At 35.2% G+C, this 13,569-nt stretch overlaps 1 protein-coding gene across 1 annotated transcript in view; it reads left to right on the forward strand.

The window, feature by feature from the left end:
* ROBO2 (roundabout guidance receptor 2) overlaps positions 1-13,356 on the forward strand; it is a 453,522-nt gene extending 440,166 nt beyond the window's left edge. The window contains exons 26-28 of the mRNA XM_044441757.1: positions 1,185-1,355; positions 6,440-6,685; positions 13,109-13,356. Of these exons, the coding sequence (XP_044297692.1) occupies positions 1,185-1,355; positions 6,440-6,685; positions 13,109-13,356 (665 nt within the window). The remainder of the gene's footprint in view (positions 1-1,184; positions 1,356-6,439; positions 6,686-13,108) is intronic.
* Positions 13,357-13,569: the final 213 nt, after the last annotated feature.

Here is a 13,569-nt window from a genome sequence, read left to right on the forward strand (position 1 = left end):
CAACAACAACCCTGTGAGGTAGGTTGGGCTGAGAGTCTGAGACTGGCCCAAAGTCACCCAGTTGGCTCCATGGCCGAGCGGGGACTAGAACTCAGATCGCCTGTGTCCCAGTCCCAGCTCTTAACCACTACGCCACACTGGCTCTCCTTGAGATTAACCTTAGAAGGGAGGAGAACTATTTAATATATTTGCATGCATGCAAAATATTAAAATATGGAGAACGATTATCTGAAACAGCCTATTCTTGAATCATTTGAGCTGCAGAATAAAAAATTATATTCCTAGCTATGCTTTATGCTGTTACTGAAGGCAATATAAATACAGCATATCTGTTAGATTTAGGATGTCTTTCAGTGACATCCTAAATTTTGGGGATCCTTCTTGTCCTTTACACTACACCTTACACCATTCACCTGATCCATTTATGCACTGTGCAGCATTTTCAGGACTTGAGCAGTCTGCCATGGGGAGGAGGAGATGGAGAAGTCTATTTCATCAGCCAAATTAGGCATGACTAAATCTAGATTCAGCCCCATAAATTGGGAATAAATGGGCAAAATAGTACAAGAAAAGAAGCAATTTCTTATAGGTGCAAAAGATTAAAACATGTTATAGCCCAATATGTTTTTCAAGAAACTCTGTATTCAGGGACAATCTTTTGCATTCAACTGCTGAAAACAAGCTAAGCTTACACAAATAATACTATTTATGTGCTAGACGTTATTAAAAAGGTGGGAAATAAACCAAATAAATTGCACCATCAGGGAAACGTAGGAGTTATATTAGACTGTCATCTTCCACATCTTTTAGAACTTGTTTCTCACCTCACAGTCTTTCTGGTTTGGTTGCCTTCTTTTTGATTTTTCCTGTATATAGCTGGCTAGAAAAAAAAAATGTGGGCCTATGTTTTCTCTTAACAGAGAAGGCATTGTACATAAATGTCACTTTATGTTTTGGTATAGCATTTCTCTTTAGCATACAACAGATGGTTGATAAACAAATATACTGAAAAATGACCATCTTATAAAAATATGTGATGAGTTTACTTTGCTGATGGAGTTGTCTATAAAAGTAATCCTCATGTGAAGTGCCCCAAATAAATAAACTCAAAAATGTTAATGCATACATGCAAAACAAATTGGTCTCTCAGCACGATAATATTGTATTTTCAATTCTGTTTTCAGGCAAACCATATTCTTCCTCTCAGAGACCTCGACCAACCAGTCCATTTTCTACTGACAGCAACACCAGTGCAACCCAGAATCAGAGTCAAAGGCCTAGGCCTACCAAAAAACACAAGGGAGGCAGAATGGACCAGCCCCCATTGCCTCACCGTAGGGAAGGAATAACAGATGGTAAGTTCTGGTTTGGTAATTCCCATGGTAATTTTAAAGTGATGCTTCTCAGAATGTTATGCCAAAGATACATAACAGATTCTACCAATCAGCTATGAATTCACCATGGTAGGTCAACAATATTATGTGAACAAATCAACACAGATAGTGCCTGAAGTAATGTAACTTAGGTTTTTTGAAGGGATGATGGTGAAGATTAAAGTCAAAATCATCCCATGGCTTTTGACAGGATTTTGTTCCTTTCCGCATTTAAGGACTACTGTTTAAACCACACAAGCATATACTTATTTCCCATAGCAATACAAACATTAAACAATATTGATATAATTATTTTCTGATGCAACCATAAAATTTGGGTAATTATGGAATTTGGCCAGGATGATGCACGGTTATTAACCTAAGAAACTTTATTGCAGTAATAATGGAAGGAATTCCAATTTTCAAGGAGCCCAGCAGCACCATAAAATTAGTATCTCTTGTGGCATGTGTTTATATTAGGAATGGATGAACCTGCCCATTTCAGTTTCAGCATCTTCCTAATACAAATCTGTTTTGTGCCATTTCTGGATCAGTTTTTGAACTGTTTTGTAAGAGTCCTGCACAAAGGTTCGGATGCATTTTAATATATTTTTCCTAATGAGTGCATTTCTTCTAATACCAACAGTAGGAGAAATACATTAAGATGCACATACACTTGAGGATACATGTGAATACATGTAAAAAATATACATTTATTTATTTAATGTCTATACCACCTTTTAGTCAAAAAGGCTCTCTGAAATACGAAACAATTTTATATACATTTTCTTAAAGAATTACATTTTTATTGTACAGTTTTACAGATGCCCTCATACATAATTTTGCCCTATACATGCATTTTGTATGCATTTTAATCAAAGAACTGCATTGAACAATTTTTAGATACACAAAAATGGGATAATAATAGTCATTAGTTCAGGTAGTTTGATCAGTTTAGATCAGTTCATGTTGAAATAAAAACCAAATGAATTAATGTCACATCTCTAATTCATAGGTTAGAACTCCTAAAATTCTAGAAATGCTACTACCACCACCCAAAGTTGGGGTGGAAAAGCTACATTAGTATACATATTTTTAAAATCAGAATCCAGTATGAAACCAATTTTTTGGCATGTGAACTCCTTCATGCAGAGCCTTAAGAATGGCAATTTGGTTCCTCCATCATCTCATGACAATTTTCTCATCCAGTCTTGCTACAAAAAGGTATCACTTTGTTCTTAATGCCCCATATGGAAGTCAAAAATTTGACAGCAGTATCTAATAATACTTATACCTTTTTATTTTCTTGATGTAATAAACACTTTGGATGTAGTTTTGTTTTGTTTTTTGGTTTTTTTTTTGGATGTAGTCAATTTTTTTCTGCTTCCCAGTTCAGTTTTGCACAAATTTCCCCTGAACACTAAACCCATCCTCCTTTAGCTTATAGAAAAAAAATTCTTCAGATTTCAGATATAATCATTGTTTGAGTCTTATGATTTTCTTATCTACTAAGAATGAGCAGTGATCATAGATGTGAGCAAGAATGTGTGCCATGAGTGGCAAGATGATGTTTGAAGAGTCCTAACAATTTCAAACATCTGTCCCTTTCATCTGTCCCTAATAAATATTCTTTACATACATATTCATTAACTCAAAACAAACATTCTGGACTTCACACTTCACATTTTGGGAACTTCCTTTTTAAAAATTAGGAGGTACCGAATGCTGCTATCTCCTTGTAATCTAGACCTTTAATTTCATACTTTTCACATTCAGCATATAAACTTAGCCAGATTAAATCCCATTTTAATGGGATTAAAAAGAATTAGATTTATGATGATATAAAATGAAGTATGTTACAGAACTCATGCATATATTGTCATACCTTGGCTTCAAATTAATATTGAACTATCACTTACTATGAATAAACAAAAATACATTCTTTATTCATTATCTTCTTCCCTTGGTATCTTCTGCAATTAATTGATATTTCTATTAGTGAACTGATTAGGAAGGTTCAAAATATTAAGCTCCTTTAAAAGTCTACACTAATAACTATTGTTTTCAGTCACCATGGGTAATCCATGTTCACACTAATCCAAGGTGTGTCAAATGGGAACACATTAAGAATTTGTTGAAGTTGCGCTGTCACAAAATATCATAATCCCCAGCCCTCTAATTACAAAAAAAAAGGGAGGGGAATACCAGTCCCCAATAATATTACATTATTTTACTAATTGGCTTGCGGATTTCACCTTCCGGAACTGTGCTGTCATTATATGCAGCTTCTGATGACTTGGCTAGCTTCCAACCAAAGCAAGAGGCTGCCAGCTAAGTCTAGATGTTTCAGAGAAATATTGAGTGTGGGGACCCTGGGGGAATGGAGCCTCAATGGAATAGAACAACAAAGGACAGTGATAAAATGCATAGTTGTGTACAAGTCTCCCCAGCTTTATGACTATATCTTATGTTCTATGGATTACTGTTCATAAAGAGTAATCTGGCATCCCTTCATGATTACCTGTGTGTCAAATTATCCATTTATATTTGCCATCCACTGGGAACTCAGTTTATCAGCATTTCCCTCTTTCTTACCTTCATAAATCAACTCCAAAAAGCTATTCAGTTATCATTTGATTTAGATTTACTGAGTGAAGAAAAGAAAGTTGAAGAACAAATTCAAAATCCAGTGAAAGTCCAACATAAAGTTATTTTAATGAAAAGAATAAGAACTTGAACAAGGAGCTACTAAGTGAGGTGATACAATTCTGCACAAATTTGTGCAAATTTAAGCAAACTTCATAAATTAATTGCCAAATTAATAGTTAGGCACATATAATAATGATTACTGTCAAAGTGGTATTCTGCGAAAACATTTTTCTCCCCCCACCAAAAAAAAAATCCCTTATGACAATTGCCAGGATATGCCAAGGTTCAAACCTGAAACTTTTGGACTTGTATAGACCTGTCCTATGTTGTGAACTTCTCAATCATCTGTCCTGTCAAGAAAAATTCTTAGGTCAGTCTAGGGACATGGGTGGGCCAATTTTTGCTCTCCAGAGTTCATGGTCCTCAACTCTCACAGCTGTAAACCAGCATAGCCAATGCTGAAGGATCATGTGATTTTAGGCCAAAACATCTGAAGAGCCACAAGATGCTCACCTTACATCCCAAGCCTGACGTACTGGGCTACTTAAAGACATGCTGCACTGCCCAGTTCCATAACTTGAGATCATGAAAGGAAGTTGAGGAGTCAAGCCCTTTCACTCATTCTCATGGTTTCTGTGAATATCCCCTCTCCTTGACGGTTATTTACATCAGAAGGTAAGCCCATATTGAGTTAAAATTACTTAGGTTCAGATACTCCAAGTCACACTGTCTAGTTCCAGTGAGGAACAACAGCTCATAAAAACTTACATGTACATAACTTGATTTCTGGACACTTGATGTTTGATGGTTGAATATGTGAAAGAACTGCTCCCATTGAAAAATCATTGCATTTCTGGGAATGTGAAATGGTGTAAAGATTCTGTCTGTGTTGTTTGATGTAGTCACACTTGCAACTTAGTTGGAATTGCAATTTAGTCTGAATTGAGCCATAGTCTCCAAAGATATGTAAGAAATCAATAAGAAGGACAGGTGTGAAGGAGTTTTTGTTTTTGGTTTTGGTCATTGGTGATTTAGAAAAATTAATCAAAATACATAGCACTCTAAACAATTTACATGCCCTCCAAAACTGAGTTTCACAAATTTATACCAATTTTCATTTCTACACTATTACTGCATACCCAATGGGTTCTTGCATAGAAATATCAGTTTGCACCAAGCTACCAAGATAGCACCAGCAGACTCCATTGATTCCTAGGAAAAAGTGATGACCTATTCATGCATACTTGTGGTTCACACTGTGTAACACAGTCATCTCATCCTGTAAGCAAAGATTTCTATTTATTTTATTTATTTCATTCTGTACTGCCCAAAAGCTCTCTGGGCAATTTACAATTTACAAAACTGGCCAAACTACATGGAAAAAGAAAGCAGTTGGCATACTTATGTGAACTAGCTCATTTAGAATATTGTTATATCTCTAACACAGAAGAGGAAGGAACCAAAAATAATTCATGAGGCATGATACAAGGTATTTGAAAGCCTGTATTTCTAAGGGGACGCTTTAGTGAGCAGTCATACCTAATAATATTGCATGTTTATTTTCAAATAGCATGGGCCGAATGTTTGAATGCAACTAAGAAATGTTTTAAACATCTGCATTACTAGTGCCTCTTCACCATTGCAAGGTCCAAAAATAAAAGGAAACTATACCAACATTTAAACAGTTAAAATCTGTGTCGCTGTGGCTGTGGTGGGGGGAGTGGGTATACTGTTTAAATAACAAAAGAAAAAATAGATGGAATTAATATCATTTTACAAGACTTACTACACACAGAAATACACTATATTCTTGAAAAGTATTGTCCATATAAAATATTTTTATAATGTTATAATAGTAGCAGTATTAAATTTGAACTATGGCAGCAAGCTATATGTAGACAACCAAATATAAGAATCAGCAAGAGCTGGCAAATTATAACTTGTTGAACTGCTGCTCAAGATTTTTGGCAGATTTGTTGTCTGGACATATTGAAGCAATTTACAAATTTACTGAAAATTGGAGAGCACATTAACATAGATCTGGAAAAAAAATAATATGAAGCCACCATCTAGAATGTGGTCTGTACTATGGCTATTCATTAAGAATTAGGAAACAATTTCATGGAAATGTAGGATTCCAAATGAAATGAAAGCTAAATCAACTGACAGAGTAAGTGAATTTTGTCAGGCACAGCACAACTAAAATGATGTTTCTCGTGAAGAACTAAGCATGTTAGCTACAATAAAAGGGAACTAGTAGTGGTCTAACAACAAATGAATATCTTGGAGAGATGGATATGATAAAGATAGATAGAGTCATAGAGTGAGATAAATTTCTGACAGGACAATCACATCCTTAATTTGTACTTTAGATAATAAAACATAACTGAAATTTTGAGTCTATTCACGTTTTTTAGATCTTCCACCACCACCAGACCCACCCCCTGGTCAGGGTTTAAGGCAACAGATAGGCCCTGGCCAACGTGGAGGTTCGACAGAGAGAAAAGGAAGCTCTCTAGAACGACAGCATGCATCCAGCATAGATGAAACAAAGAGCTCTTTGGATCGTCAAGCTAGAACGTCACTAGAGTGGCAGCGGCAAACCCAGGAATGGATAAGCTCCACAGAACTTCAAGGCCAGCAAAAGCAAGCATTTGGATCAGGTGTGTAGCTGCACCTCTCAAAGCAGTTTAGGCAGATTCATAAATATATTATGTTATATGATCCCCTAAGGTGGTCAAGGTCAAAGCTTGCACTGGAACATTTAAAGTTTTGCTATTAACATTTAACCTTCAATGTTTGTTCCTGCAATGGTGAAGCTTTTGAATATACCTATGCTACAAAAATTCTGAATGCATGCCTTTGGGAATTAATAATGCTACTATATGCAGTAGGGGGTGAATGTATTTTACATCTTCTGTGAGGAACACATACATATGGAACACACATTGGTTGCGATCTTTTTTTCATACCCTGGAATGAAATTTTGCATGCATAAGTGCACCAGATAGTTTTACCTTTCACCTGTATTAACAGCACTCTCATCAGTATAACTATGTTTCTTTCTTCGTTTTGAGGTGTTCTTTTTTCCCTAAACAATGAAATTCTCATTGATAAGCTCAGAATCTTAGCTATAAGACAAAAAACCATATTCAGCAGTAGCGTCATTTTTGCAACTTTTCTACTTTTGTCAGCTTCATTTCAAATACTGATATTTTTTTTATTTCAGCCCTTCTACTGTTAATGATTATCCATTGACAGAGTGAGCATCTCTGAATGGTATTGTAAGAAACACAACTAAGTTAGTGCATGAAGATTAGTTCTGGGAAAATATAAAATTGCTTCACAATTGTAAGGCTACAATCTTATACACATTTAACTAGAAATAAGTAACATGAAACTTTGTGGGACTTACTTTGGAGTAGTCAATCCTAGAATAGCAGTTAGAAGATTCCATGAAATATAACAGAATTTCAATAATATGGACAATGATATATTATTGCTCTGAATAGTTCTTACTTGTATAACATTAGTGATCTTCTAATAAGTGCACATACTAACTGTGAATTAGAATTTTCTTGTTATTCTGAATCTTTAATTATAAAGACTAGTCTTAGACTAGTGCACTGCAAAATATATTGTTACTGAATATTTCTACTTTTTTTCAAGTTTTCTATACAGATAACCGTACAGGAAAATAACACCTGGTTTTATAAAAAGAAGGATTTATACAAGGGAAAATAAAAGTAAATGTATCACTCTTTGGAAGTTTCTTGCCAACAGCTAAGCAAAAGTGTTCTTCAATTAGAGGTGGTGTTCCCATCTCAAAAAATTATTGGTGCTAATTTTGTATGTAGTGCTCATAGCCATCCTATCAAAATGACTGGCTGTGAGATTACTATCCCATATTATTGCTCTGCTTGATATTTCAGACCACACTAGTAATTAAATTGCAGTGACATCACAATTTTTCATAAATATCAGTAATTTATGGAAAATATAATAATAATTACAATTAAGAGAAAGAAGTAAAAAATAACAGAAAAAGGAGGACTAGCACTTTAATAGAACAAAACTTACTTTTGAAACTCAAGTGTATAAGAAAATTACCAGGAAAAAAAGACTTCTAATTAAATCAATCTTAGCCTCTGTGAAATTGTGGAAAAATCAAGTATATTTTTTCAAACCCATTTTACAAGGAAGCTGATCAAGCATAATATGTTTGCCATTATAACCATTTTTAAATCAAAGACAGCTGCTTTGAATGCACATTTATATTCAGATATATAAAACATTTGTAAAATTGTTATATCAACTTTGTTGTCTTTCACAGTATGTCAGCACAAAGAGCCAGTGAATACTGGTGAAAACAGTCTTGACAAATATTACAATAGCAGAGAGTCAAAAGGTGTATGCTTCAGAATGTGCATGACACACCACAAGTCTTCTAATAAATACAGCTGAAGAATACTTGCTGGAAATAAAGCATTTTGTTCAGTGCATGGCAGTTGCTGGATTCAACATATGACATGATTTACTGGCATAATAATATTAAGTGCTTTCATTTCAAAAAGGATATCCAGAACTAGAACATCAAGAGTGTCATTCATTAGGAGATAAGCACATTCTTCATGCTTTACAGCCATCATTTATGAATTAAACAGCTATGCTACTAGAAAGGTGAACAAGTCCATCATAATCTAACCCATCCCTCAGTGGTAGAGCTATGTAATTATAGATCTTGGGCTTTACTGCTGTATGGAAGAGGGATACCTTAATGGCCATGTATATGCAGTTGTAAAACATACAACTAACATTTCTTGTCCCCTTACAGATGCCATTCAGTGCTTTAAAACTGTTTCTTCATTCCTTACATGTTACATTCTATTGATTAGAACAGAAACAAGACTGCCAACTCAATTAAAAAAACAAAACCCAAATCTGCTTAGCATGTGCAAGTTTACATTCCAGATTCACTTAAAATATAGCAGCATTATGCATACAGGCATAAAATGGACTATTTTTCTGCTGCTATGGATGATCATTTTGGGGAGCCCTGGACTGGGCTATAGGAACCTTAGGGGCCAGTCCTGCTATACCATTGCCTTTGCTTAAATTGGGCTACCACAGACTTATGACTGTCATGTTCACCATTTTCTTTTATGTTTACATAGCAGTTTGACAGTATTATCATTTAAATATGTTAATGCACTTTATCCCTTTCAGTCTTCAAGTGTGGAATATCTGTGTCCACAGTTTGTTTACAACTGTCATCCAGATGCATCATAGCTGGAAGAGGTGATCCAGGCGATATTGTGGTCCCAAGCCATACAGGGCTTTATATTCCTTTCCAGTCAAACACAATACTATACATAAATAGTAGCAGGAACACAGCTGTGAGCTTGGTCAGATTTCTCGTTACTATATTCCTTCAAGATCTCTGTAACAGTCCAACCTACTTAGATTCTGAGTGGTGCATACAAGTTTGTGTAAGAAAAACTTTTCTGAAATGCATTTTCAAAGGTCCATGTTATTTATGAAGAAATTTATTTCAAGTTGTTCGAGATAGAGGCATCATAGAAATATAGTTTGGAAGCGCTGTTAAACCCAACCTGTATTCTAATGCCAAAGTGTTATCAATGGCATAAAGCGTTTTTCCCATCAGAGTAGGTTGCACTCAAACTATTGTTGCTGGAAAGCAAGCCTGTCATGGTTATCCATGTCTTAGTAACATCTAAACAAGTTTCCTGGATGGTGCTGTATTTGGCACAATTTTGAAAGCTTCCCAGGAAAATGGTTATTTTAAAATGCAGCAACCAGACACAGATTAAGTAGATTACACTAATCTGTTTTGAAATAGTTTGTTCATTCTCACACTATTTTGAGAGCAAAGTGCTGAATTTAATCTAGAAAACTGAGACCAGGTTACATCATGGACCAACTGCTCCCATTCACACCTTTTCTTCCTTTATTTACATTTTTGTGAAAGCTAGATGGGTGAGGATTGGGCAACATAGATTTCTTTTGCATGTTGTAGCAGCCTTTGTTGGATACATATGCTTGGCATCTATTAGTATAAGTTCAAGTCAGCAGGATTTTAAAAATGCTGTTCTTCTAGCTATTTGAGACTTAGTATATTATTATTTTTGCTACTTTTTGAATTTTCTGTGTTACCTGAATTTATAAGTTTAGTTGCTAATTTTATTTTAGTTATGGATATTTTAATTTTTACTGTATCAATTTATACTTGCTTAATAAGCTGCATCAAAAACCTGTTTATGAGATGAGATATGAATATATACCATCATTTCAATGCTTATATGAAGTTACAACTGCATCTACAGATTTACCTGTGTCACACTTTTGAACGCTAGGTGCAGAAAACTTGTATTTATCTGGCACTGCATGTTTGTCTTATTCCTGTTTTAGTGTCCACAGAAGATGTTCACTACCTTTATCTTCTAAACTGAAACATTTTTCAAATAAATATTTAAGAATATACATTTGCCATGCATAAATGACATTCACTTCCTCAGTCACTTAATGTCATATTCCTATTTTAAGAGAGAATATTTTCTTGTGCAGATGGAAACAAGTTTTTTTTCTTTATTCCCACCTGCATTCAAATAGTAACATGCCTTATCAGCTATTGGATCTTCCGTGATACAACATTATGTTTTGTGAGCTGCCCCGAGGCTTCGGCGAATGGGGCGGCATAGAAATTTCCTAAATAAATAAATAAATAAATAAATAAATATCCTTTGCCACCTTATACTGGACAATTCAGATGAGAAGACTTGACCCAATTTCTACATATTACAATGTTGACAGCTCCGCATGTAACCCAGTGAACTGCTTGAGCAGATAATCAGCTTCATATCCTAGTACTTTCTGCAATTGATGTTAGCATAGCTTCCTTTCATCCTTTCATCATCTTCTACCTTGACTGAGGACTTTAACAGGCTTTTGGTATCTTCTTCCTGTATAAAGTAACTGTAACTGTGAAATTCATGAAATATTGTAGTGCAGGATCTTCTCTGAGCTATGCGCAATGTTTGTCAAGAATACTACCATAATAGGTGTTGAATTCAGCAACTGTCCTACCTTGAACAATTGTCTCATTATGGCAGCTGTGTTTTGGTTAATAGCTGACACACTGTGAACATATGTCAATTCGTATAATGCACTTTGTAGATTATGTATCATATTTCCCATAATGTGTCAGACTAAATGATATCATCTCCATTGAAGAGCAAGATTCTTATTGACAATTTTCATCAGATGTTTTCATGCTGATGTAATCTGGATCAAAACAAAATTGAATGGCAATTTTTCAAATGTTTTAGATATGACATAATGCATCCAATTTAAGTTTGTGGCAGCTGTCCCTGAATTATGTATTTTCATCACGGTGGTACTATTTTAATTCTTCTCTTTGATCCATGTGGTGTTGAATTTGTAACTGGAATTAGTTCTCTAACCTTAATAAGGACTGATAAATTGGTCAAAATAAAAAAAAAAAAACTATGAGTGCCATCTTGGGAATTTATGAGTGCCATCTTGGCAGTATATAACATCCTTGCCAGATTGATTTTTTTCTTATACAAGTGGACAAAGATAGAGGTTCCTGACACATGGAGCTAAAGCATGCTTCCTGTTTGTGGAGATGAGCTTCCTGTGTCCTCACATTCTAGCAAGTATGCTGGTCAATTCATATCCTGCTATTTAAGATTAGTCCCATTTGTTAATAGCTATAGAAATACTGGCAACCCCAGCTGAGCAGCTAGATCACATGGGTGTTCAAACCTCTTAACAGACAGGTATCTTTTACCCCCAAGTACAGACATCAGAGATGGGTGTCTGAATCAGAAAATTCAATGTCTCCACTCAGGGTGGTAACAATAGTAATGATAAAATAAAATAATTGTCTGTCTTTTCCTGTGATGCTTTCTCCTTACACATTCACACACATTGCAGGCTATCTGCTTTTGCCTTCTTATAGGACTGGTCCTGCCATTATTCAGTGGACCATAGCTATGCATGTATAATAAGGTCTCAGGTTCAATATCCAGCATTTCAGTTTAAAAAGATCTCATTGTCAGTAGATGCATTTATATGAAACTTTGGGCAGCTGCTTGCTTGGACAGCACTGGGCTAGACGAATTGACAGACTCAGTGTAAGCATTCTTTTTTGTACATGTTCTTTCAAACACATCTAAGAGCAAGCGAATAGGTCAGTATTGGTGCAATCAATGACTAGGATTCAATCCACCTGAAGTTAAGCACTTTCAAATTCACTGATTTTAATAAAGAATTTGGTTACCCACTGAAATAAGTACGAGTGAAAACTGGACTGGAACAGAGCCCTAATTTGTAAATGACTCTAAAGATCCTGGTTCCCAGGCAGTGAATGTGACCCTGCCACAGTAATCAAGTTTCAAGGACAGAAATTGTTTATCAATCAAGATTTTTGTAACTATACATAATATAAGTCAATGAGGTAATTTCCCATGTGCTTGATATCCTTGGAAATAACACCAGGAAGCTAATTGAATTAGCTGATTCTTTAGTTCTTTATCTTAATTGATTGAGGTAATGTTACCATAATTTTAATGGGTAAAGGGAGAAGCATTTTTGCAAGCTTAAATGAAACTATAATCTTGGTCTTATTGTTCTGTATATCTATTTAATTAAACAGTCTATGATTCATCATGTTTTCCCACAATGAATTGATGTTCCTAATTAATACATACCAATATATAAATTTAGCTTAAAATGTGATTACATTTGGGCTCAGTATGCACACATACAATAGTTTCTTACTATGAGTAACTTAGATTCCAGGTTCAGTGGGAAGAATAAAATTGCTTTCCTAGTAAACAGTGAGGTGACTTGTATGCACCTTCATATTCTTAAGGATAGATACAAACATATCTAGATTTCAGTCTTTAATCATACTTAAAGACTGTGTATAAGATGAACAGATGTGTAGAATTGCCAAATAATACTATGTACAATAAATGGTCAGTCCCAAGAATCTCCTATATGTGTGTGATATGTCCCCAATTATCCTATTATTTTCACAGAAGAAGCACTGGTTCCATATAGCAAGCCTAGTTTCCCATCCCCAGGTGGTCACAGCTCTTCAGGTACAGCATCTTCAAAAGGATCAACTGGACCCAGAAAAGGCGAGGTCATACGAGGAGGTCATCAACGCAACACCAGTGATCTCATTGATGTAGGATATATTGGATCGAATGGCCAAGGACAGTTTTCTGCTGAATTATGTAAGCCTTGTTTTAGATGCAGTAAAATGAATGCTTTAAAAACATGACAATTTATGAATGTTTGCTTGGAAGTAAGTCCCCACTGCCAATGAGGCTTTGATTCTAGGTAAGTGTTCATAGGATTTCAGCTGGTGTGAATAGAAGAATGGTACATTCTCCAAGCCGCAAGGAATCCAGAAGAGCACTACTAGGTTTCATTACCTTTTGATGAGAGAGCACAAAGTGTATGTGAACTATTTATTTGTTGTATTTGTGTCGCA

The sequence above is a fragment of the Varanus komodoensis genome, unplaced genomic scaffold (assembly GCF_004798865.1).
Source record: "Varanus komodoensis strain SLA01 unplaced genomic scaffold, ASM479886v1 scaffold4, whole genome shotgun sequence".
NCBI lineage: Eukaryota > Metazoa > Chordata > Lepidosauria > Squamata > Varanidae > Varanus > Varanus komodoensis.